The sequence below is a fragment of the Passer montanus genome, unplaced genomic scaffold (genome assembly GCF_014805655.1).
Source record: "Passer montanus isolate IOZ18808 unplaced genomic scaffold, ASM1480565v1 scaffold2, whole genome shotgun sequence".
In the NCBI taxonomy this organism is placed as follows: Eukaryota; Metazoa; Chordata; class Aves; order Passeriformes; family Passeridae; genus Passer; species Passer montanus.
In genome coordinates this window covers 19,581,534-19,607,707 of record NW_024366591.1, presented here as the reverse complement: position 1 = coordinate 19,607,707, position 26,174 = coordinate 19,581,534, and the positions used below count along the sequence as shown (strand labels likewise).

The 26,174-nt window shown below is 39.1% G+C and overlaps 1 protein-coding gene across 3 annotated transcripts in view; it reads left to right on the top strand.

Moving 5' to 3' along the window:
- The window catches only part of TIAM2 (TIAM Rac1 associated GEF 2), a 97,110-nt gene that overhangs the window by 21,963 nt on the left and 48,973 nt on the right, over positions 1-26,174 (top strand). For 2 of the 3 annotated variants that reach the window (XM_039707626.1, XM_039707625.1), the window contains 9 exons: positions 227-451; positions 9,748-9,933; positions 10,875-11,021; positions 14,522-14,584; positions 18,652-18,819; positions 21,524-21,628; positions 22,057-22,135; positions 23,053-23,145; positions 24,185-24,433. In XM_039707626.1, the coding sequence (XP_039563560.1) occupies positions 227-451; positions 9,748-9,933; positions 10,875-11,021; positions 14,522-14,584; positions 18,652-18,819; positions 21,524-21,628; positions 22,057-22,135; positions 23,053-23,145; positions 24,185-24,433 (1,315 nt within the window). The remainder of the gene's footprint in view (positions 1-226; positions 452-9,747; positions 9,934-10,874; positions 11,022-14,521; positions 14,585-18,651; positions 18,820-21,523; positions 21,629-22,056; positions 22,136-23,052; positions 23,146-24,184; positions 24,434-26,174) is intronic. The other variant, XM_039707627.1, reaches the window with a different exon arrangement.

Here is a 26,174-nt window from a genome sequence, read left to right as displayed (position 1 = left end):
AGAAGCAGAAGCTGAAGTTTGGAGACAATTCATGATGGAGCGTAGGAAAATCTCAGACTACAAGCTTTATTTGCTCAGTTCTGAAGAAAACCTTGTTTCACTTGATTAAGATAAAGTTCCTAAGACAACAGTGAGCCCACCAAGCACTTCATGCCCTAGAGCTGTTAATTTTATTTTATTTTTCTCTTATGTGCTCATAACATTGCACCATTGATTGGTTTCACAGGCAACAAGTCAGACAGATCTGGAAAACTGGGTTACTGCCATACATTCAGCCTGTGCTTCCCTCTTTGCAAAGAAGCTTGGGAAAGAGGACACTGTCAGGCTGCTGAGAAATCAGATCAAGAGTCTCTTCCAGAAGATTGACATGGATGGCAAAATGAAAAAGATGGCAGAGCTGCAGCTCTCAATTGTTAGCGATCCAAAAAACAGAAAGGCCATAGAAAATCAGGTACTGGAATCTATTTTTTTATGAGAGCATATTTATCATTAATTCTTGCTTTGGTCTCTGTTTGTGATTTCTAGGCCTGAGAATAATTTTCTTGGGCATAGCTGGCACAGTGGTTGTAATTATTGCCAGGTTTCTACAGCAATCCAGAGCAGTGCAGGAGGGAGGCTCCTCAAAGCCGCGCATTAGACTGTTCTGTTTAAAGAGGACAAAACTTTTTCTTGTCTCTTCAGTGAAAATGTTCACTGTTTTATAATAAGATCTAGCTGTTACATAGCATACCACAGAACATACAGTATGTTCTGTGAATAATTTAGTATTGTATTGCGGAAGAGATTGACGAATATTGTTCTGCACCTTAAGGCAGCACATGAGGAATACTTAGTCCTTCCTCCAACTTAATTTGTGTAGTGGCAGACAAAACTACGTGCTTCCAGTTGAAATTTAGCCATGAGCACCTGTGTGGTAGTGAACAAACATGAAGCCTTACTCTGCTGTCAGTTCTAGCATGTGAACCAGGAATCACTCCAGGCATACCTTATGGAAGTACATCGTGCAGTGTTGATGTCTTACCCATGTTCCCAGTTTTGCAGACAGTAACAGGCTTTAATTATTTAGACATGCTTAGTTCAGCCAATGACCTCACTACCCATGGCTTCTTGTGCACTAAACTTGTCTAGTAGTTTAGCCTAAATAAGTCTGTGGACTGAGGCTGCTGTACCATTAGTTTTATTAGGCCATTTACAAAAGACTTCTGATAAATTGAACTGATGACTGGTCTTTGAGAGCCTTTCCAGTCAGAGTAACTATTCCTCTGTTGGTACTTCATGCTGCATATTATGGCCCCTTGAGTCGCAAATGAGGTTTACTTCCTTCGAGCCAATATGGCATAATTATTTTTCTTTGGTTAACGAAACAGTTGTAGTTTCAGGGATTTGATGCTTATAAGATTTAAAATTCTTACTCTACTGGCTTGGACTTGATGAAGAGCAGACTGACTAGTACTGACTTCACTGCCAAGCTCTTGTGGCACACTTGAGTCTGAAGCTGTATGAGCAGAGTTCAAATAACATGCAGGTTTTTGTAGGGATTTGCAGTGCAGATGTTCATAAGCCCTTTGAGTGCTCAGATGTTCATAATTTATTTCCAGGTCACTTTATTTCATGGTCCAGAGCTGAGTGAGGTGAATGGAGGAGGAAAAATGTTAAGCATCCTTTTATTGCAGTAGGCTTTGAGACCTAGAAGAATATACAGGCTTCTATAGATGTCTAGTGCTTGTAAAATGTGATGCACTGAGGAAAAATCCTGATGTATGTTAACTTAATTTATCCCTCCCTCATCAGATATTCCTGTTAGTAGTTTATTAAGAGTCAGCTGAAGACTATTATTGATCTATCTTAATATCTGCTAATTAGGTGCTTTGTCCTTGAAGAACTGTCATTGTTTTCCAGCTCTCTGAGAAGCTGGCTTCATTCTGTAGAACTGAAATCCATCTTCAGGACTGCAGAAAATTTATTTCCGTTAATCTTCTGTCTATGTGTGTCTCAGAACACTGAATGGGGGAAGACCATTGGTACAAAGAATGAAATGGATCACTGTCAACATCCAGTAGTTGGCAAAGAATAAATTTATAGCAAGAATTTTCTCCATTCTTGATCCCTTTGATCTCTTTAAAATCTCTCCTTACAATTGCCTAAGGTTTGCTGGTGAAGTCACTTCAGGGAAAAGTCGATAGATAACTCAGTTGCCTTATCTTCTAATTTGTTGTCTCAGATTGGCATTTGCAATGAAAAAAGAAAATCTTGATGCAATTAGTAGCTGAGAATTCTTCATATACTTAGTAAGGTAATGATTTTGAGAAAATTATATTCCTGAGGGAATAGTTTGCATATATGTGGCTGTAGTTGTTTAGTAATTGTGGTTGTTTAGTTGTCTTTTGCCTATTTTGAGAAAAAAGAAAATATAAATTCTGGTTTTGTTTTTGTGTAAATTTGATGATGTTTCAAGCATGGGGCAGATATTATTCCTCCATGATGAAGTACATAGTATTGCCAATACTGTACTTCTTAAGCATGCCATGCATCCTGTGCTGGAAGTCTTCAATGGTGATTTATTTTGGGAAGCCAGCGGAAACAGTGTGATTGACTTCAGAAGGACTGTGGTGGATTTTTACATAAAAATAATTTATTTTCACTGGGGAATTGTCTTGGAAACTCTGATTTCTATAGCCTTTCTCCTTTTCCTTCCTCAGAAAAGCAACCACCAAATGTCAACTTACTCTTTTCTTTCACTTCTGTATTGACTTAACACCAATACTTCTCTGCTGAAGACTTAATAATTCTCAGGACTTTAAAAGCAAGCAAAACCTTTTTTGTTTCACAATTACTACCACCTGAAAGGCAGTTGTACTAAGGAAACCTGCACTTCTAAAGTTGCTATGGGTATTTTGGTATACTTTTACAAGCTTCTTTTTGGTGTCCAGCAAATGGACTAGAGAAACTCATCCGGTACTGTCTGGTAAATTTTGTGAATTTGAAGGCAATCAATCAATTGATAAAACCAGTGCTAAACAGAAGAGCAACCAACCAACAACAACAACAAAAAAGACAAAGAAAATATAATTTTTTCTAGAGAAATTCTTGTTTTATAGACTTGATGCTATCAAACTGGTTGGGAAATGTTTTCAGTCTTGTGGCTTATATGAGGGGTTCTCTCTATCTGGGTTTACTGGCCTAATAATAATAATTTTAAAAAAGAGTTTGTAAGTGTTTAAGAGAAAATTGTGGCCCTTCACAAAGCTATTGGTGATGTTTAGAAGAAACAATGAAGCATCTGCAAGATGGGATTGTGGCTGGACATCTTGAGTCTGCACATATTACCTACAGCCACATACATTTATTATTATTATGTGAAATAAATATGTTGTGTGTGATGGTATTCTCCCAACATGTAACTTCTCCCCTCAAATGAAGAGAATTAGGACAAAAGGTAATAAGTTTGAAAATATCCTGCTGCCAAGATGAATTTCAAAGCCTTTCATTAAAAATCTTTTCGTTTTCCTAGGTGTTTAACCTGCTAGAGAAACCACAGTGTTTGCTGTGAATACGGAGCCCTGTTAGTGAAAGGGATTATTAGCATTTGTTCAGATAATAATCTCTCTCTTAACAAAGAGAGCTCTTTTAACAAAATATTGCACATAAAGTCAGAAGTGAAGCTGCCTCTGCCTGCAGAACTGGTTTTAATGGGGTGGAAAATCTATCTCGCAAGAGAGACCACTGCAACCCTTGTGTAATTGTTTATGTACTTGGTACATAAGTCTATCCTGATGTCTCACTTTAGAACAATAGCATGATTAATAGTTGCTTGAAAGCATTATGGAGTTTTGTCTTCAAATTTTAATATGTTGGCATCATCATGTTTTCCAAGCTATTCAGAGGTTTCTGATGTAATTCATATTTTCTCCGCATATAATTTTTAACTTTTCAGAGAGTTAGGAACATGTGTATTTACTTGCAGGCACTGAAATGGTGAAGCGTTAGTGAGTGAGAAGAACAGGCACATGCTTTTTTGGAGGTATTTTTTTTGTAAGTTTTCATATGTGTCCTTCACCTAAAAGTATTTTGTCTGTTGCCATTAAAAAAAAAAAAGGATCAGTAAGATGGTGGTGTGCTTATTCTGGGTAGTCATTAAATCCATTAGTACCTTTCTTTCTTTCTTCCTTTCCCTGTAGTGGTCTCCAGCTTTTTACGAAGAGCATAACTTCATTTCTTTGTTTTGAAATCTACTTGACTCTTTCTCTTTTCTCTTATATTTGAAGAAGGATGATTGGAATAGGTCTGGGAATTTATTCTTCAGCCTCCACAAAGCTCAAATTTCACATCTTAACTTTCTATAAAGCATTTGATGAAATATTTTCTGACATTTAAATCCAAATTCTCAGTAACACTCAAAGGCAGTCTTTTCAGGGAACTTTGCTAACGCATGCCATCATTGCTGCAGACACATTCAGCTGGAATCTCAATACATAGTAACTCTTCATTCTTCCATATCCTCTTCAACTAAAAAAAAAAAAAAGTCCAAGCTTGTTAGACCAGACCTTCAGTTTGTGTGGTCTTTGAACTGGCTAAAGCAAATTTCTGCTTCCTGAGAGGCTGGTTCAATATCTTTCCAGATGTTACTCTTCAGTAGCATTTTACTTCATTTTACCTTGCCTACATCATTAGGAAAGTACTTTAGTAGTAGTAGACTGGAAGTGAAATGAGTAGGCAGACAGAAGGTTAGGGAAGTTCAACTTCATTCTTTCTGCACTGTTGTTACTGTTTTACAGATGCACGAATTTCCCTCTTTGTTTTGCAAAGATTTAGCATAAGGTAAGGAAAAATGCGTGTGGAGTTGCATAGCATTATCTCATACAATGGAGCTGGTGGGGCAGCCTGTTCAGAAAGGGATGGTGGTCTGGGTTTTGGAGAGGGCAGCTGGATAAAATTCAGTGGCTTCCTTACTTACATCCCTAGCTATAGACATATATATGGTACCACCAATTTCCATTGGATTTTCAACAAGCTGTCAGTTTGGTACACGTGTCCACTTTCATGCTGTCATTGGTATTGGGAATAAGATTACCTCTATCTATTTTGGTAAAAAATTATGAAATTTCTGTTCTTCCAATGCAACCAAAAAGATGGCATTTATTGTAAAAAACCTCCATTGTCTTGTTATTTCAGGAAGATTTCTTAACCTTTTTTAAGTCACCATGCAGATGAAGAATAAAGTGTTGCTAATTTCACATGAGTGTTGTTGTACTCTTTTACAATGCCTTCTTTATTTCTTTAAACTAAAAGTTATGATAGCATCTCAGTAGTGTTTTTTAAAGTAATGGAATTTCTGGAAAAGTGATGGTTTTGCTTCTTCGAGTTTCTCTTTAGGAACTAATGACAATAAAAATCTGTTCCCTGTCCCCAGAAACCAAGTGACTCATTTTTCCAGATGGATACAATATGAATTGTGTCTGAGAACCAGGGATTGGAATGCAAAGAGTTTGGTGTTGTTTGTAATGTGGTTGAAAAACTGTACATATAAAACAGCAGCAGAAGTTTCTTCTCAGTCCACAGAGTTCCCTGCATCAGCCTGTAAAGACACTTTCCATCTGGAAATAAGATATTGTGTAGGGAAAAATTGAGAATTTTTATTGCTATAGATAGTGAATTGTGTCAGCAAGGCCCTCATGATTCTGCGTGGTATAGGAACTACTACTAAATAAAATCAATTTTGAAGGCTGAAGTATTGAGAGAAGGCCCTCCTTCCTGTGCATCTTTTCTTTTGTGCTCCTTTGAATAGGTGCCAAGTGAAAAGCTGGTGTTTTGGTGAGCTGTCAAGGAAGTTTTTTCCATCCTCCTTCTAGGTCCTTGAGGTATTGTTACATTGAGTTGATATAGTGTAATTTCTGGCCCAGCTTTACACCATTTACACTCTGGTTTGGGTTTTATTATACTGAGCTCTTTTTACTTTGTGCAGAATATGTTTGCAAATGAGACAGTTCTTCCTCAGCCCCCCAAAAGCTACTGTTTGCACTGTAGTGTACGAAGGGTGAGGGGCCAGGGGCCATCCCTGAGCCATCCTGCCTTCCCTGGGACTGCTGAGGCCTTCCCTTTCCCAGCCTGCAAACCCTAAACCAGCTGAGGTTTAAACCAGCTGGTGCCACTGCAAATGTCACCTGCAGAGAGAACCGGAGAGCATGTGGGAACTATGGATCCCCACATCACATTAGCCTGTATATATTTACCCCTTGTTTTTCCAAGCTCCCACTTTAAAGTTTAGCTATAGAGAACTTATTAGGTTTATTGGTCTGAGAGAGACCTATTTTCAAACAACTTCCTTTAGCTCCTCTGTTTGTGTGACTTAAAATCTGATTAATTTGCAATTTTTTTCTTAGTGTCTGAACAGATTTTTCACTAACCTGGAGGAGATTTGACTATTTATGTTCTGAAAATGATCATTACTGCTGAAGTACTGCCAAAAGTACCATGCTGATCTTCCTTTGTGTGTTAACTCTTAATAACTCATTCCTGCACTAAGTCTTTGATGCAAAAGCTTATCCCTCACATAATTACTCTCTTGCCCTTGCACCAGGCTTCCTTGCATGAGTTCTCCTGGTGGCCCAGGCTAAATAATTCTCAAGGCTTCCAACATTTTTATCTTTTTATCTCTCTACCGCAGCTTCTTTTTCCACTCTACCTTACAGGATCCTTCTAAGTTCAATACATTTATTTGGGTGGCCCCCTCTTGCCTTTCTTCCAAGATTTTTCATGCTGCCACTAAACCGAGAAATCCTTGCTTAACATTTCCCTGGACTGACAATGACATCCTCCCTTTCCTCTGGAAAAACCTTTTAATTTTTTCATGTTTCATGTGTGCTCACTTGTCTTGGTATGCCTCATTTCTGGCCATATCTCTCATCTCTTTTCGGACTCACTTCATGCTGGCATTAGCCTTTGTCGTCTGTTCCTGCTCCCACAGCTGTCTGCTGCATCCACTTTTTCCTGTTTGCTTTCGAGCAGATTTCAAAGGGCTGTTTTTTCTGTGCATGATGAAGTTAAGTCCTTGAGCCTTCTTTCGGGTAGTCCTCCCACGTGGGACAGAGATTTGCCTCACACAATAGCAGAATAGGGATTGCAGCAGCGAGTCTGCAGGCTGTAAATTAACTTCATGGACCAGGTCATACTGTGCTTTGAAGTTGTTGCTTTTTTATTTGTGTGCTTCTCCCGTTTAGTCTTCAAGAATATAAATCTCTAGGAAGAATTATCATAGTTTAAAAGCCCTAGACAAATAGCAGCTGGTATTGGTTCATGGTCTGCAATTGGTTCCAGACATCCCTGGTTTTGATAAGACTACAAGACAATCCCAGAAATTCCTTGCCTACAGCTTTTGCTAATGCCATTAAATGTAACATTGTGATTACCGATGCTTTTGGAGCTGATTAGCCAGTATCCTGTGTGACTGATAAACACTGTAATTTAATTATTTCTTCAGAATGCCCCCATGTTATTCCCCACTTCCCCTTCTTAGATTTTTTTTTTTTATTTTAAAATACAACTTCATGCAAATGTTTAATGGGGATTTTGAAGAAGGCCTAAGACACACAAGGATGTCTGTTCTCAGCCTGTGTTCAATGAGGACAGGATGCTCCACTCCAGCAGTGCCCAGAACAAAGCTTCCTCTGTTCCTGAGCTATTAAAAGTTGGCTTAGCTCTGTACCCACAGAGGTGTCATCTTGAAGGGAAAGACATTACCTGAGCTTGTAGCTTTTGGCTTTGTGAAAAGCTGACAACCATGTTTTCATTCTAGTTGGATGTTGACACAGAGAAAGAGCCCATCTCATAATCTCCTATTGGAGTTGTCCCATGTGTAAAATACTGGCAAACATAAAAATGCTCTGAGAAGCATCTGAGAGCACAAAGAAAGCAAAAAAAATAAAGCCAAATAAATCCAGGGAAAAGAAAGATTATTCTTTCTGGTGCTCAGAGGATGTGTGTTTCAAATGTTTGTGATGAGAAATTAGACAAGGCATCTTCATTATGTGTATGTCTCTATCCATTTTCACTAGACTTCTGAGAACTTATCTCATTATAAGCTTTTGTAAATTCTCTGTTTTGCCTTTAATAGTCATCCTTTGAAAGATTTTTTAAGTGTACTGTGAATTACAATTTTGCATTCATACCTGTGAAAAATAGTATATTGTCTTCCATGTCCTCACCCTACTCACCAAATAAGATTTACCTCTTACTTCCAAAAGTAACTGATGCAACAATTGGTGAGCACATATGTAAGGAAGCTGGAATGGGTGGGCTCTCTATCGGTTGTAGCACAAACCTTAGCATCATGTTCTTTGCTTGCTTCTTTCATTCTTGAAAGTAAAGTGGCAAAATACTTGCTTAATTCTTGAAATATTTGGCAGCATTAGAAGGAAATTGAACTGATTTTGCTGCTAAACGAGCCTAAAGGACAAAGTCCACCTGAGGTTTTGTATTTGTCAGCTTGTTTGCTGAGCCACAAAGGTGCTTGTCCCAGCCTTGGCTGATCCCAGTGTGAGGTGATAATGTCCTGTGCACGTGGGGACAGGCAGGTGTGCCAGAAAAAGGCATAAAGCCAACGCCCTTTAGAGAAAATGTGATGAACTTTCTCCACAGCCCTAAACCACCTGTTGAGCAGGCAGCCTGCAGTGATTTGAGCTGACATTCGAAGCTCAGTGTTGTCAGGGTTATTTCAGCAGTTGTCAGTACATGATCTTGGTGTTCCTTGACCTAATGGACATGCCTTGTCTGCCTTCTTGTTTATCAGTGTGCTTGCTGCCTTTTTTATTTATACTACATATAGGTATTACTGTGTGATGTGCATTAATTGTACAATCTGCAGGGCAGATTTTTGCTGCAAGTACTGTTGTGTAAATTGGGGAAATGAAGAGCAAAATTTGACTTTGGTGCAGTGCATAAGAATATGTATTTAAATAAGTGTGTATGTTTTAAATGAGTGTGAATATGTGTGTTTAAATGAGCATGTATTTACACAAATACTTAAAAGTCTGTCATCTAAACCTTGATTCAGAGCTTTCAGTCTAGTAAATATTTGAGTCTTCACTTTCTAATTTTACATTGAAACAGGGTTAAATTGTTACATCTTAATGTACCTGTGGCAGATATATTTTAAGAATTGCATATTTACATTCCTTCTTTTGGTACAGTGGTTTGTATTGCGTCTGTATAGCTGTTTTTTGCAGTTTGCAGTATTGTCTCCTGTTTACAGTTAGAGGAGCCTTAGGTTGGTAGTAAAGAATGAAGAGAACCTACCACTGTAGCTACTTTGCTACTTTCAGCCAGCCAGCCAAAAAAAAAGCTAAAAAAAACCCCCCAAAACTAATTTTCAAAAAGAAAGGGGTGGTGGAAGGGAAGAAAGAAAGAAAGAAAGAAAGAAAGAAAGAAAGAAAGAAAGAGCAAGCTTTTGTGAACCACAGGGATGTGTTTTTATGTAACTGTTTTTGTGGCTATCAAACAACCCGAAGTTCATGGTATGTTCATCTTGTCAGTATGTGTTTAAGACCACCAGCTTTGTTTTATTTCAAGTCATCTTTTGGGTTGATGTAACACAATATGACTGAATGTGTTTTGGCAGGGAATAACTAATCTAATCCATATACTACCAGATGAAAGCAATTTACTCTGGGCTTAGGGAAACGCTCGAATTTTCAGTGCAGCCCACAAAGGCATTTTCCCCCCATTTAATTGTCCCTTTTTATATCCAAATAGATCCAGCAATGGGAACAAAACCTGGAAAAATTTAACATGGACCTTTTCCGAATGCGATGTTACCTATCCAGTTTGCAAGGTGGGGAGCTCCCAAACCCAAAGAGCCTTTTGGCTGCTGCCAGTCGTCCTTCAAAATTGGCACTGGGGAGGCTCGGCATTTTCTCTGTCTCGTCCTTCCATGCACTGGTAAGTCCAAATGCACTTCCATGGGTGTGTTACACAAAACCACCATGTGCTTAGATGTGGAATAGTGCTGGGATAATACATGACTGCACCCACATGCATTGCTCAGGCAGCCCTGTACCCTTGTCACACTTTCTGCCTGCTCCTTGACTGCAAATACATTTTTTTCTACAGGATATGGCCACCATGGCTTTTTTTTTTTTTTTTTGCCCCAGAGGACTCCAGACTTGGAGTCCCTCCTAAAAAGGAAGTATTCTTAGAACAGGCTAAAGCTAGAGACAATTCAAAATTAAATGTCACTTTTTTTGAGAACTGTGGGATGTGTTTCTAAAGAAGAATGAACGAGATCCTCAGCTGTAAGCTGTTGCCATCCTGTCAGCTTCAAGGGAAGTACAGCAGTAGCAGGTTCGCCTCTGCTCTTCAACCTTGGCAGGGCTGCAAGGCTGCATCACTTTTTCTGCATGTAAAGTCTGAAGAGTAGTACTGGAAAGACCTGTCAGGGAATGTGTTCCTCTCCACCACTGGTTTTATCTGTGTGGTTTGTGCTGTTCCTTGTTAATAACTCAAAGCTATAGCATTTATCTCCTATGTTTGACAATTTAGAGGATCTGTCTTCCTCTAGAAATTTCATATCTGAATGATAGGTTATCAGTCTTATTCAGAGCCTTTTCATTAGCTTTTGTTTTACAGAGCAATAGTTTATCAGGTTCTCCCTTCCTATGGCTTCTAATTTTGCCCCATGACAAAAAAAAATATGCTGCCATACCACTGAAATACTGAAACAAGCATCACTGCTGAAAGCTTAGAACATTGTATTTGCACTTTGGCATGTTACACTGAGATGAACTGAAGTAACCCCCATTTGATGCCTCAGGTTGAAATAACTGTCAATATTTTGCTGTTATGAAAGTGATACAAGAGGGTCTGTCTCTGTGTTTAAATAGATCTGCTCCAGGGATGAAGCTGCTCTCAGGAAACGTACCCTGTCTCTGTCCCAAAGGGTTCGAAATAAGAAGGGTTTATTTTCTTCTCTAAAAGGACTGGACACATTGGCAAGAAAAGGAAAAGAAAAGCGGCCTTCCATAACTCAGGTAGATCTTACTTGCTGGGGATGGCACAGAATGGCTTGTTTCTCCTGGAGTTCATCCTGCAAGGTGCTGTTGGTGCACAGGGTAGAAGACATTTGTCCATCAAACCTACCTCCAAGGTTTCAGTAGGTTTGGTAATTGTGCAATGGGATCATCCCCTCTGAAGAGTATATGTCTAATTTGTTTTTTTTTGGTGATAAATAAGATTGGTGAATGACAGTTTTGACCCAGTAATTTAATTATTGTCAGCGTAAGAACACCAGGCTGGAATTTGTAACAAAACTTCTCTTCTGGCACATTGCAAACTGTTTGGAAGTAGGGTTTCTTTCAAGATAGCCTCTCTGCACAGTCCTTAGTACAGTGTATACTTGTTTGTGGCTGGAACTCTGAAGCACTGTTGCAATTCAATATAGAGTGACATAGGTGATTCTCAAGGGAAAAAGAGACTGTGCAGAGACAGACATCTTTGGCATGGCCTCTTAAAGCAGCACACACTGCCTGGAAGTACATTTTAGCCACCAGGAGAAGACTGCTGTCATGCAGGGAGTCAGCTCTCAGTACAGACAGCTGACTAATAATGCCAGACCAGTTTACTGAAGACTTGGCACAGGTTTGGTGTGCAGGGTCAGGCTGGCTCTAGGGAGAGGGACTATGCTGATGTGTGCCCCCACTGAAGGGCTGCACTGCTGGTGAAACCACAGCATCTTTTTCTCTTTCTGGAAACTAATAGCCCATGCTTACATTTAGTACAAGCTCCACACTTCAGGAGTCTGTGTTTTCTCAATAAAAGCTCAGTTACTTGCAAAACAAAAGTTTTCTGCCTTTTCCCTGAAAAAAGGTAAATAAGAGCAGAGCTGCTTCTTGACAGTGAGGCTGAGTGAGGGGCATTCTCACTCAGAACACTACTGTTTTCTTTCTTCATAGCCTCTGCCATGTCTGCTCTTGCTCCTGCAAAGCAGTATTTTGTGCATTGTTCATTAGGTAACTTTGTTCTTGGCCCTTGATTTTATTAGTCACAAAATCTCTGATCAGCACTTGAAAATTGGCTGTTCTTGCATGTGTGGTAGTCTGTGGCAGAATATTTAAACAAGCCTATCTGTACATGTCATGCTATAGACACAGAGCTGATCCAACAGATTTCATGTTGCAAAATAACACATCAGGATTTTCTGGTCTAGTGGTTTGTATTTTTAATAGGTAAATATCTATGTATAACTTGTGCCTGTTACACATTTTAGCATATTGATTGAGGTGTGTTAGCATGGTGAAATTGATTAATAAAACTCAGGTCTGTCTTAAAATAGAAGGAACTAAAGGAGAAATTTTCCCTAGGTCATCCTTGTCACATAAGTTTCTCTGTGTTCTCCAGCAGCAGAGTCTGGTCTGGGAGTCCTGCACCTCTATTTCTTTATTAATGTGAGCACTGAGGGAAGGAATGTTATACCCTTTAGCTCTGTTCCCAGCAGAGCTGATACCTTGCACTGTTTTTAACTGGGTAATAAGTCTTCTCATATGCTTTATAGTCCATGAAGGGGATTCTGTGGAGCTCAGGGACAGGGAATATTATAGCTGTGGCAAGGAGAGGAGGCTCCTGCTGCCCTCCCAGTGCTTTTCTGAGCAAAGAGAAGGGAGGCCTGTCTTCTGAGCAAAGAGAAGGCAGAGGTGCCCCCCGTGGGTGTTTACCCTTCTTATTTCAAACCTTGCAACCAGACAGGCAGAGGTGCCCCCCGTGGGTGTTTACCCTTCTTATTTCAAACCTTGCAACCAGCTGGCCCAAAAACGTTTTCATTTTCATAGACAAGCTGGAGTTCTTATATTTTTTTCTTTTTGTAATTAAACAGCCTGCAATATAAGTAAGGAAATTTAAATGCTGAGTGTTGCCCATAAAAGTCAGGAATTTTTATAGACATGGCTTGAAAACTGACCCATGAACCTAGAAGATGGCTGAAGAGAGAGCCACATCCTTGCTCAGACTTGTGTATGTGCACATAATTCTATATCAAAATCAGAATAGGTCTGAGGATAACTTTCGTGTCTCTTTCAGCCAGCTGGGTTAAGCAGAGAAGTGGAGGTTCCTTCTCTGCTCATTGTGTTGAGATGTTTCTGTGGAACAATAGATTAAAAAAAGTCTTGCTTTCTTGGATTTAAGTTCATTTGACTGTAGCTGGTATGTTTTGATCTACAGTACCCTAGCTTCAAAATTAGATGGTATATTCTTGAAGATCATTGTGTCAGAGTAGTTTTTAATTTTATCTTGTTTATTTTTATGGCATTAATAAAAATGTTCAGAGTTTCTGTGCTGGGAAGCTTTGGTAAACATTAATGAAGTGGCTCAGTCTTCTACAAATCAGTTAATAAAACTGCACTGTAGCAGATGGGGGATGTCTAGGCTCACATTATCCTCAGTTTCTTAAATGCTTATCTGCTTTCTTATGTCTAAATGGTGAACTGTTTTGACAAATCATAAGCAATAAAATACTTTGATTATATCTGTGGGTGAGACAAGGAAGTTCAGAAGTGGTACCTTTTATTTGCATTGGCAGAAACTGGATTTTATATGAAATCTAGGGAGTTTGTTGTCTTGGATTATCTGAAAGGCTTTTGCTAATACCAGAACCCCCCAAAAGCTCAGCTGCAAGTCTGATATTGTCCTAATTTTTTACTGCAGAAGAAGTTGAAAAAATGTTTTTTAAATTTTGCAGCTTAGGAGGATAATGTTATTACTTGCAAATCTCAATGTCATATATAAATTGTGTAAGTCTATCCTTGTGTTTACACCAGCCTTATCACTGAAATATTTGTATCCACAGCCATTTATTTTATTTTAAAAAAAGAAAAATAATCTTAGCACCTTTGTGAGATATCAGTAGTTTAATTTCCAAAGCATGTGGGCAATGCACATCTGAGGTCCTGCCTTCATCACCTCCAAAGCAGACACATTAGTCAGCTATTTTCATTGCTTAATAGTGTTGGGTTTGGGTCAACTATGCCTATAAAGCTAACCTAAAAGTTTCAATCGATACCACCAAGAAAACTGGTTAGAAAAGATGAAAAACTGTAGCGTAGGAGATTTTAGAAACCAGCAACAATGATTTGAAATAGTCCCTTGAAGTCATGATAAGATTTGTAGCTCTCCCTAACAGTATCCTGAAGGGTGAAATTCATAATTCCACATCCAAGTGTATGGTTTGAAGGCAAATGACTTTAATCTAATTACTAAATAGTAGATAGGAAAAAATAAGTACATGTTTTATACGTATTTGAATCTGAGAGTGCATGTAGCTCAAATTTTCTTTATATGGAGAAAGTTGTATTTCTTTATTACTTCTAGTCAGAATAAAGCAATAAAAGGTACAAAAGATCCCTGGGGCTTAGCAGGTATATATATATATTCCTTAATTTAATTTTATTTTTTGTTTTCTCAATGGATGTACCCAAAACTTGTCAGAAGCAAAGGTGTTTATTTGTTCAACCTACTTATTTATCTGTGATGTTTTCAATAGGTTTTTGATACAGCAGGAGGACATGGATTTGCTGGCGTGCAGAATTCAGCCAACTCTGCTGAGGTATGATATGCCTGTTCTCATTCTGCATCATCATGTTTTTGAATTCCTGAATGCATTTCTCTAAGGTAATGGTGGGGCTGGTTCAGAGACCCTAAAGAGATTCATAAAATGTATTTATTGTTTGAAAGCATCTTTCACAGTATGGCAAATCATCGGGTGGTTTGGACTGGAAGAGACCTTTATAAGTCATCTAGTCCAACCCCCTGCAATAAACATGAAAATCTTCAACTAGATCAGGCTGCTCAGAATCCCATCCAATCTGACCTTAATGGTTTCCAGGGATGAGATGAAACCCAGGGTATATTTTTCCCCTTTGTCTGCTTCAACAGAACCTTTGTATTTTGAGTTTTAAGGCAATAAAATCTATGTAAAGTCTATGGACCATCCTATCAGAGAAATGAGATTTAATATAAAGCTGGAGATTGCCCAAGTGAAGGAGAAGGATGCATTACCCAGTAAATAGCTGTGATTGATCTTCTCTGATACTCAGGAGGAGGAGATATGATGCTTTTGCCTGCCTGGCCTCAGTCATGGCCCTTCTCCATTCCTTCAGCCTCCCTGGGGTGCCATGTTGCCATCCCCCAGTCTGGAAGGACATCTCCCACTGACAGCAGCTATCCTGTAATCCTGTAACACTGTTTTGCCTTGTGAAAGTATCTTCACATTTTGTCTGTTCTTTGAAAAAAATGGATTGAAATACCGGAATTCCCTTTGTTACTTGGCCACTTGCCTATTATTTCCTGGAGTGGGAAAGTATTTAAACCAAATCACTCCTCTGTTTTCAAAATAAATTGTAATTATGGGGTTGAAATCAACTCCTGTAGAGAACGCTTAAAAAATTCCTCCAGAATGTACCATTGTGTGTGGTGTGAGATGGCATCTCCCATCTCAGAGACAGCAAACACAATGCATTCCTGTTCAAACATGCTGAAAATGGAAAGGTTTGCCACATGAGAAGTGACCAAGTCTCTTGGGCATAGCCCCTGAAGGTTTCTCCTGAAGGGCTGTGACACCAGTCCTTCGGTTGGATGCCAATCCCCTCGGGGCTGGGAGGTTGATGCAGCTGCCTTATTCCCCAGGGTCTGCTGTGATTCTCCTGTCCTCTGGCCGAACAGGAGCATTTACTCCTCCTGAACCCTTCTGAGGAGACAGAGAAATGTTTTGATCTAGGGAGCAGGCAGAATGATATGCTCTCCCTTTGGTGAAGTTTGAGCAAAGGGATAAGGTCTGTCTTGTTCCAGCTCTAGGTAAAGCAGCCTTCTCCAAATTCAGATAGGGACTCACAGCCCTGTTCTCCAGGTAGAGGGGAGACCATCAGAAGTCAATATGGCTGCAGGTTTTGCACCAGGATTTAAAAATTTAGCAGGGTTGTCTTTCAAGACTAGAAAAACACACACAGTTTAGGTGCTGAGCAGACCTCTGGAGCTAGAAAAACATTTTTTCCCCTTATTATTTCAACCCTATTTCTGAAACCTTTTTTCAATGGGTATTAAATACAGCGTGGGCATTTTTAAGATCCTGACATTTTGGTGAATCATACAACAGCTCAGAAATGATTCATCATAACTTTGAAAACCGTTACTCTGGCATCAGCCTGGTTTCACTTGCTGATTTAAAATGAAAAAAAAAAACAACAAAAACAGCATCAAAACTTTTATAAAATGCTGCCTGGGTATGACAAATAGCAAAGTCTGCCAGGGAAGCTGTATTTTCCCTGAAAAGGATGATAAAACTAGAGGCAAATAGTGGGAGGAAATTATGAAGTAACCTATTGGTCCTGCAGCAGCCCTGTGGCACAACATGTGACAGTCTGCAAGTCCTGGCGCCTCTTTCTGGAAAATTGGATGGGTTGTTATAACTTCATGTGGCAATGAATGAATGAACTATTGTGGAATTGGTCACTGCAGGCATAACAGGAAAAAAAACCCCTTTTCATGTCAGATTTTCTGAGACGGAAAATGTGGATGAAGCAACGGTTCCTTGACTGCAGTTAAGGAACAGTCATGTTTAATAACAGAGGGAAGTTTATCTCAAATTGTATGCTTGAGCATTGATGTACATGGCAAGGAAAGGATGTAGCTCACATTGGCTGCAGAGCTTTCTGTCCTGTTAGAAAAGCTTACATCAAAAGGTGGCCTTGAACCTATTTCTCATCACCTTAATCCTCTAGGATATGAGGTTATGGGGTTTTTTTCATCTCTGGCAATAGTGAGATTTATTCTAGTTGCACAGATTTGGAGTGCTAGTGTTTCAGGGCAATAAACCATTGTAGTAGTTGCAAACCTCCCTTACTGAGGCAGGCATAGCTTTAGTTTTCCCTGGAGAAAGCCACCAGGGAAATTCAGCCTGACTCCTGTGTACTAATCTCTTACAGCCTCCCTGCCTTGCCCCCTTTCTCCTTTCTGTTATTTACACTGTGGAGGTGGGTCAGGCTTCATTCTCAGGCAGTTGATTTAGTGCTGAGAGGACTAGAGTTCCACAGGAATTATCTTCTTCAACATCACCAGCATTACCTACAGCCGCCAAGGTCAAACTTCTTCTGGTGTGGATTTCAACACTGTGTTAATTGCAGTAGCAGAGCATGACTCCTGTTGTGTATAAATTGATGGATTTCAGTAGGATTTCCATCACCTGTGTTAATTGAAATTTCATGTTCAACTAGTTAAAAGGGACGGTTGAGCAAGACAGACAAGATTAATGAAAAGACTTAGTTCATTAATATTATTCCACCAAACCAGTGTTATTCTGGCATCCCATTATTACTACACCACAATCTGGGTTGTCTGTAACCTGAATTTCTGCATTGTTTGGTAATTACCTGGATAAGATTGCTTGCTTCAGTGTTTTTACAGCCACAGTTGTTATTTGCAAAAAGAAAAGAATATTGGTCTCTCTGTTGTTACTAACAGATTGTTGTCAATAACGTTGCTGCCTGCAGCAAGGAAAAGAGGCTCTGTGCAGCTTTTACAGCAGCTTTTAATTGTGGTGCACCCCTGGGCTTGTGTCCCAGCGGAGAGTTGGCAGAACTGTGTAATCAAGGGTCTTTATGTAGGCAACAAATCCCCCCAGCACAACAAACAAACAAAAAATACTAACAAAAAGCATGAAGGAGGTAAGGATGCCTGGGAACAGCTCAGGATATCTTAAGATATGCCTTGGGTGGAAGTCTTGCCACTCTCTGGAGTTATTGTCCATTTCCAGTGAGTGAATGGGGAATCAAGGGACCGCATCTGTACAAACTTAAATGCCTTGATCTAGGTAATTAAGTGATGTGCTGAATAGGCTTACCCAAATAATATGTGAAACTCCAAATTCTGAACAGCTCTTGGTGTTTGTCTTCTCCTTGTGTGGCTTCCTTTGAAACATGCAGCCTGAAGTGCAGTACAGGAGAAAGTGGGAAAGTGAAGGGTGAGAAAGTTACAGGGAATTTATTTAGGACTGATGTTATTTGATCAAGCAGAGTGACGTTGGAAAGAGGGAGAATGTGGAGCAAAATGGTAAAAACAAGCAAATACCCTCTGCTGCCAATGAAACACCATGTTCTCAAACTGTGAATAAAATAGGAGCATTTTATTCTTACTTTCAGCCTTTTTTTTTTGTTATGGCTAGCCTTGCTCCACAGTGCTCTCTGCTGGAATTTTGTTGACATCTAATGTCAAAATGACACCAATTTATTTATTTATTTACAGAGTTATTTTACATATATTGGTTAGGTACAATTGTAGTTGTCAGTTCTTCTTAAAAATTTATTTCCACTGTGATATAAAACCAGGTAGATACATATTTCCACATTAAATCAATGATTTGCATGAGATAAAGGCATGAAACTCCATAATGGGAAAGCACAGCAAGTTCGATCCGAGCTCTAGAAAATCAGGTCTTGGATAATGAATGAGAGCAGGTAACAGAACTCTGCCTGGATTGCCATGGAGAAAATACACAGCACTGTTTTTGAATCATAGCCACTGCAAACTGCTAATGTAATTGAAATGTTTTGGTTTGGTTTAGTTGTTTTTGTTTTGGTTTTTAACATCCATATATGTTGTACTTTCCTCTCTTGTTTCCAGCAGCAAGTCGACGATTTTTTGAATGTCTACTGCTCAGTGCCAGAGAGCATCCAGAAGGAGAATGCTTGGGAAACACAGACGTATGTTCATTTCTGTGATGGCCAAGCTGTGGCGCTGACACTCAAGCCAGAGCACAGGGTGGAGGATGTTTTGTCTTTGGCATGCAAGGTACTTATTTTTGATGCAAAATTGCTTCTTGTAAATAGCTGTGGACTTGAGAAGGAACACAGTGTATCAGTGGATGCATGAATAGGGAAAATTGTGGTAAGATTATCATTATATGTAATAATACAGTAATGAGATAATATATAATACTAATAATACATAATGAGACAGCAACAGGGAGATGCTGAAGGCACATTGCTCTCTTTCCTTAGTTGTGGTTTTTATGTGCTGTAGCTAAGGCAGCAGGGCTGTGGAAAGGTTTTCAAGAGTGTTGCTGGAGACAGCACACAGGGGGTGCTTCCAGTGTGCCAGGTAGTCAGCCCTGGGCAGCCTCAGCACGTGTCCACTCTGTCTTGTCCTTGCAGCAAACCCAGTTGTTCTGTGCAAATTAATCACAGAGGAGCAACAGGGACTGGTTGAGTTAGAGCCAGGAAATTAAGACATTTAAGACTGCTGTGACGAAGGCTAACATATAGGTTTGCTTCTGAAATGACCTTTATAAGCTTTTAATTAAATACAAGCTCTATTTGTGAATTTCAAAGAGTGAATTCACTTGTGAAAGTCAGTGCTGGTGAATTGAGAGGGATTGCTATAGACCATGGAACAGAAAATGGTCGCAGGTTGAAGGTAAAATACGAATACCAGTTTTAGCTACAGACAAAACACCAGCGCCTCTGGAACATTGTAATATACCTAACATTTCTGCCTCCATATGTGTCAGTGTTTGAACTCTATGACTTCATGATTCAAGACACTTAAATTACACTAAACAGCTTTTTGGAAAAAAATACTTTTTATCCCCAAGTTCTGTTTTCCGGCCAACTGGTAAATATATTTTATTTACTTCACAAGGGGAAAAACAGGAAAAAAAGGAGTCCTGTGCCGGACAAGATCCAGCTGTAGCTTTTGGCATAGGTTACGGTGAATTTCCATGTGAACTCATTGAACTGGCTTGAAGTTAATGAAGTTTGAGGCATTAATGGAGGAAAAGGCCCAATTTAATGGCTCCTTTCACGTGCTAATATTGGGTGGAAATAAAAAAAACCCAAACTTTTAACAATCCAGAGTAAACTATAGTTTTTAAAATCAAAATAAGCACTCTGATTTAGGCAAGTCCCAATGCATCTCCAGGGCATCATGAAGAAGAAATTATCTTCTTGTGACTTCTTCTGGTGGAGACTGAATCGTTGAGAAAATGTTTAATGTTTGGCTTTAGTTTTAAAAACTTGGCTGTGCCCGGTCAGGCTGAAAGGATTGTCTGATACACGATTTGGCCACCAGGTGGCACGGAAGAGACAGAACAATCTGAAGTCCTTGGGGCGCCATGGGAGACCCCCTAAAGCAGGAAATAAAATTTATAAAAGTAACATTAAGTTGGAAAAGGAAATTCCTTACCTCTCTTACTCCGTCATTCCAAAATATTTGTAATTGTAAAGCTGACTTTTAATTGTTATTGTCTGTATCACATGAAAATTTGGTTTTAAATTCCTTGATTTTTTTCTTAAATGTTTTTCTGTTTTATTTTGTCTTTCTATTCTGTGTGTAAAGCTTTTCATAAGCATTCTCTAATGCTGAATACTTTCTGCTCATCTGTCCTGGTTCTTTTCCTTGTTACATTTTCATTCTGCTCTGGTGAGTGTAAGGAATCTTTCTTCTTAACAGAAAATGTTTGAATGCTGTGTGGATAAGGCTGAAGTTCAGAAGAGTTGTTAGGGCTTTATTTTTTCCCTTCATCCATGCTTTATGAGGTTTATACTTTTCTCATTTCTGTTTTCCATCTGAGGTTTTTGGGTAGCGTGTATAAAACAACTTGTGCATTTGAATTCAATTTTTCAGGATTCAGAACACAACTAACTTGTAAAATGCAGCAAGTAATAAAAATTAAGTTAATTACAAGTTACTCAGTAGAGTTAGATTTTGTAAGCAGCCAAGATGCATTAAAGGGGTTAAATAACCATCAGGGAGGGTGTCAGTCCTCTTCTTTTGGAAATGTTGCTTCCTCCTGTTTTAGTACTGTTGGTCTATTAATATGCTAAAATGAAATGTTTTGTGCCGTGGTCTCACCAGTATCCTGATCTTTTCAGAGCCTCCCATCAGGGGCTCAGCACTTTCAGGCTAATATCCTTTGGGAATATCCCTATTTCCCTTCGGCTTCCTGTTGAGACAGGATCTTTGCTTTGACCTCATGTGGTTAAAAAAAAAAGGGGGGAAACTCTCTGATCATAGATCAAACCTAGCAATAAAAATAAAATCTAATAAAGGCAAACCCTTAGGGAACCTGCTTGCCATCCAATCTCCTCTCCTAACTGCCCATACATGCACACACATTTTCTACATCAGGAGCAAAAGCTGCTGAGCAGAACTGAATCATCAGAAGCAGTCATAGCAAAAGGTGGTTGTGAGTGTGAAGTTCAAAAGGACAGAAGACTGTTGAGATATCTTTGGAAACATATATTAGTGCTCAGTTAATCTAATAGCCAAGACAGAGTGTTTATTAAAGGATTTGGGAGGGTCATAAAGCAAAATGGAATCTTATATTTTAAGCAGTGCATCTAGTTTTGTTTATACTACAAAAACAGGTAGAAAATTATTTTTGAGATTGCTTTTGCATGATTTTAGAAGCTTGTTGTGTGTGTATCATTTCTTGGTATTCTAGGATTCTGGAAATAACTAATGAATTCCAAACTCCATTATTTTTCTTCTTTAGATGAAACAGCTGGAGCCAAGACACTACAGCCTACAACTCAGAAGACTGGTTGATGAAAATACTGAGTATTGTTCTCCTGAACCATATGAATACATAGTAGACCAGGAAAGTTTAACTCCTTTTAGATAAAGTTTTGTGATGTCTCTAGCTGCAGTTGAGCTATCACCTGCAAATATGTGAAACTGAGATCTAAAATAAGGTTTAAAAGCTGTTCTGGGACTGCATTCTGTTATTTTGGTTGACAGTTTTTAGTGGCTAGGCACTGCAAATACTTTTTTCAAGAAGAGTTTGAAGATTTGAATGAGGCTTTTAGTACAAAAGTAAAAGTGTCAGTTTGTACTCCAGAGTGGGTTTTTGGTCTTTAACTTTAGTCCCACTAATAGCAGTGATGCTTACACAGTAACACAATTGTCTATGTAAAGACAGCAAGTCTTGATGCAAAGAATTTTGTGCTTGTTTCTCATGCTGTATCTGGGATTTGATGCTTACATTTTCATAGTTTGATGACTTCTGCTACTGTTCTTTTCTAACAGGTGTATGATGAAATAGAAATTTGTCCGTTAAATGTTTATCATGTTCATCTTACAAAGACTGAAAACATAAGTGATTATGGTAAGCTGTCAGGAATTTGTCTTTTTATTCTTCTCATTGCTTACTTTCTCTCTTCGGGACTTTTTAGTTTCTGAGAGGAGACAGAGCCATCCTTGATAGCTCAAAGTGTGAATCTGCAAAGAACATGAGACATAGCAAAGACCCAAACTGATTGTTTTACATTGCCAAGTGCATTTCTTATGTTCTGGAAGTGTTCTGGAAGAGTCCACAGTGACCAAATGATTGAAGCATAGGCTTGTCAGAAATATGAATGTCCATTGCTAGGACTAATGTAAGTGCTCTCAGTCAGGCACTAGTCAAGGTCTGCCTTTTTTTTTTTTTTCTGTAGTGGGATCCTCTGTTGGCACAGTATCAAAAGTATACTTTGGAACTAATTCTGACAGGCTTTTTGTCCAGGGTGGGTAGTTATGCCTAGGAATAATTACATACCTTGCAAGGATACCTTTGTAAGACAGCTTTATGCTGTACTTTAGCTGCGAGTCAGTTTTAAATTATTATTTTCTGACCTTTCCCATTCATTAGTCTAGTATAGTTTGTTGCTTTGTAGTTTGGGTTTCCACTTTTTGGAATTGTTTAATACACTTCTATGTCTGATGGACACTCTGCAGAGCTCTTACTGTAAAGATGGACTGTGCCATATTATGGAAATGTCATGGAGCTGAGGTAGAAAATACTTTTTTGGAAACGTTTTTTTTTTTTTTACGTCAGAGCATTGCATTTTCTGGGAGTTGAAAAGTCTTACTAATTTTAACAGGTCTTATAATGACTGGGTAACCATGTGATAATTTCTATATGCTCTATGGCTGTGTTCTCATGAGAAGTATCTTCCTTCTCTTGAGTAAAGTCTACTAAATACAGGAAATAAAAGGAGAATGTTCCCGAGAAAGTTTATTTGATTTAAACCTCTTTTACTTCAGGCTTTGCTGTCACAGCCCAAGTTGCTGAGAATGAACATCTCACCCATATCTTTGTAAGTGATGTTCTACCTGATGGACTGGCATACAAGGAAGGTATTGTATCCTGTTTGTGTTTAAAACTATTCATTATCTTTTTTGAGTCCAAAAACTTGAAGGAGCTTTAGTAATGCTGTCTCAAATATTTCTGGGCTTTTACTATTCACAGTTTTCTTTCCTGAAGACCATGGAAAGTATATAATAGTAGGAAAAATAGTGTATACAGAGTAACTGAATTATCCTTTCAGTTTAGTGGGGACAGTTCTTATTCACCCTTGGAGACAAATCTGTGTTCAGCCATCCAACTGAGTGCTTTTGCACAGAGGAACAGACTGGAGAAAGAGTTCATCTCACACGAGGGAACTTCATGGGCTTGATCAGTTTCTATGACCCATTGCTTCCACTTTTGCTGGCAAAAAGCCTTCCTCCCCAGGACAGTTTTCTGCATACATTTCTGTGAGCACCTTCCCACTGCGCTGCTCAGAAACTGTGCCGCTCTTCATTGGCACGTGTGAGCATCATGTGGGTTCTGCTGTCTGAAAAATAGCCCCAGAGAAATGGAGACAGAGATCTGAATTTGCTACCTGATGGTAATATCTGCTTGTTTGCTGACTTAGACAGCACTTGCTTCTGCTTAGATTTATATAAAAGCTGATAAAAACCTCCATCCTTAGTTGTTGCAGCTTTGCATGAATAATTTGATCTGCATGACTCGTGCCTTGTTCTTCACAGCTGATGAAATATGTGTTATGGTGCTGTGTAGTGATGGTATCTGCTTGTGAGAGGTGCCTCTATTCTAATCTTCTTGAAAGCTGTGCTGCTCTCCCACCCACCCAATTCTGTAGTATCTTTAAACAAAACCAACTTGATTGCTGTACTGTGGGTAGCACCTATCAAAGTAAGCAAGCATGAGGTCAGTCTACATAATTACAGCACAAATAAAGCTTCCATTGGTTCTAATGGACTTGTGGTATGATTAGGGTATTTGAATTCAAACCAAAAAGATAAAAGGCGAGCCAACATAAGGTTTGAGTTGTTACCCTTTTTACATTATATTACCTTTTTTTTTTTTCCCTTTGCTTTCACATGCTGCCAGGGCTCCGAGTAGGCAATGAAATCCTGAGCATAAATGGAGAGGCTGTGTCTGATCTTGATCTCAGGCAGATGGAGTTACTGTTTTCAGAGAGAAGTGTAATGCTTACAGTGAGAACGAGCCAGCAACCCTTATGTGTGTCCTGGTCAGATGGTGATGTTTCCAGAGACCCAAAGAGTTTGTTGCCCCCTCCAAACCAGTCACAGCTCCTGGAAGAGTTTCTAGATAACTTCAAAAAGAACACAGCAAATGGTAAGAAATTGACAATAATTCTATTACTTCCACCTCACTTCAAATATCACTGCTTTTTAAAACTCAGTCATGATTAAAATTGTGTGCTTGCCTTAAAAACACAAGTACAAACTGTTTAAGTTCCATTTGTGCTCAGTATCTGTCTGTTATTATTTTTTTAGGGAGCAGAAATGGAACAGAATATGATTATGTTTGCAGAGAAATTATAATATTTTAATCTGTTTGTCTTTACCATCCAGTACTATCAAGTGTTAACTGTTCTGTCATCTCGAGTATCTCAAACACATCCATTTCCCAGGCATCAGTGGTTGAAATGATGTGATGGCTTTCAGAAGCAGAGTATTGTTCTGTGTTTGCCATGTTTCTGTGTGGCAAAGTACCACTTACTTTAAGGGTATCTTCAATGCAGTAGTAATCATCACCTCAGAAAAGAGGCTCTGCTCCCATCCGGTGCTACTGTGCTCCTGTTGGGTACAGGGCCATTGTGTAGAATAAAGCCTATGAAAAGAGCTTTAGTGGGGATTGTTCTGCTTCTGCCTGCTCACATTCCTTACTCAATGTAATACCACTGTTTTAAGCACTGGATGGAGAATGTATCTTAACAGCGCTGTGGCAGGGTGAGATCCTGGTGGTTTGCCATGTGAGGAGCACCAGGCAGGGAAGGTGCCTGTGTGGTAAGGAATGCTCCTGGATGACATCACAGCACCCCCAGCCCCCCCAGCCCCAAGAAGGTGCCAGTGCCCACTGCTGGGTTGCCTTTCCAGCTGGAAATAGGAGGTGGCACATAGAGGGACTCTGCTACTGGGAGTGTAGGCGAGCTGTGGACTCCCTTCCTTTCCTTTATCTGATGTTACTTCACTGGAGAGCCACATCCTGTGATACCAGAACACTTGTGATTGTCTGTCTGAAACAGAAACTACGTGGGGCTTTGCTCCCCTTTCTTCCCACACCTTGACTATTTTCCAAACAAATTTATTTTCAAAATTTAATGAGATTTTCAATGTAAAAGGTGCAGTTTCGTCACTAGGACTCTGGAGGGTGCTAGTAAAATTCTGCAGGAAAGCTGGCCAGGATGCAGTGCTGTGTGAAGGGAGCAGCAAGAGATACAAAAAGAGACCGCTGATTTTTGCATATAATTACAATGGCGAGTGTTTTCTGATTGGAATTTTTTTCGTAATTAAAAATGGGAGAAGAGAAAGAATCACACAGGAGAAGTTGTTAGAGTGGATTTAATTATAAAGCAATTTTATTAGGTCATCTTTTGAAATTAAAAGAAATCTGAATACAAGATTTGTGATTCAGTAAGTAGCATCTCTCTCAGGGGCCTTATTTCAATTTAAAATGCCATTAAATTGACTAGTGGCACATAAAAGTTAGTGTCATAAACCAAAAATTATGATAGAGCTAATTAATTACATAATTATATCAGGGCTATCATCAAGCTTGTTGGCTTGATATCATAGGCCAGCATTACCTCGAGTATTCAGTGTAATAAATGTATATGTCCATTCACTAGATTCCTCATTCCTCAGGGATAAATTTGCAACCTGTGCAAATATTCCATTATAATAGGAAATGACTGTAGTATGTATTATACTTTAAGCACTAGTGGATAAAGGGACATAGTATATTTGCTTTTCTGCTTAAAAGCAGTTAAGGAAGATTTATTTTATTCTGAAAGGGAACAAATAGTTCTAAATTAAGCTTCGTGAGAAGAACTTTTATGTTAATTGAATTCAGT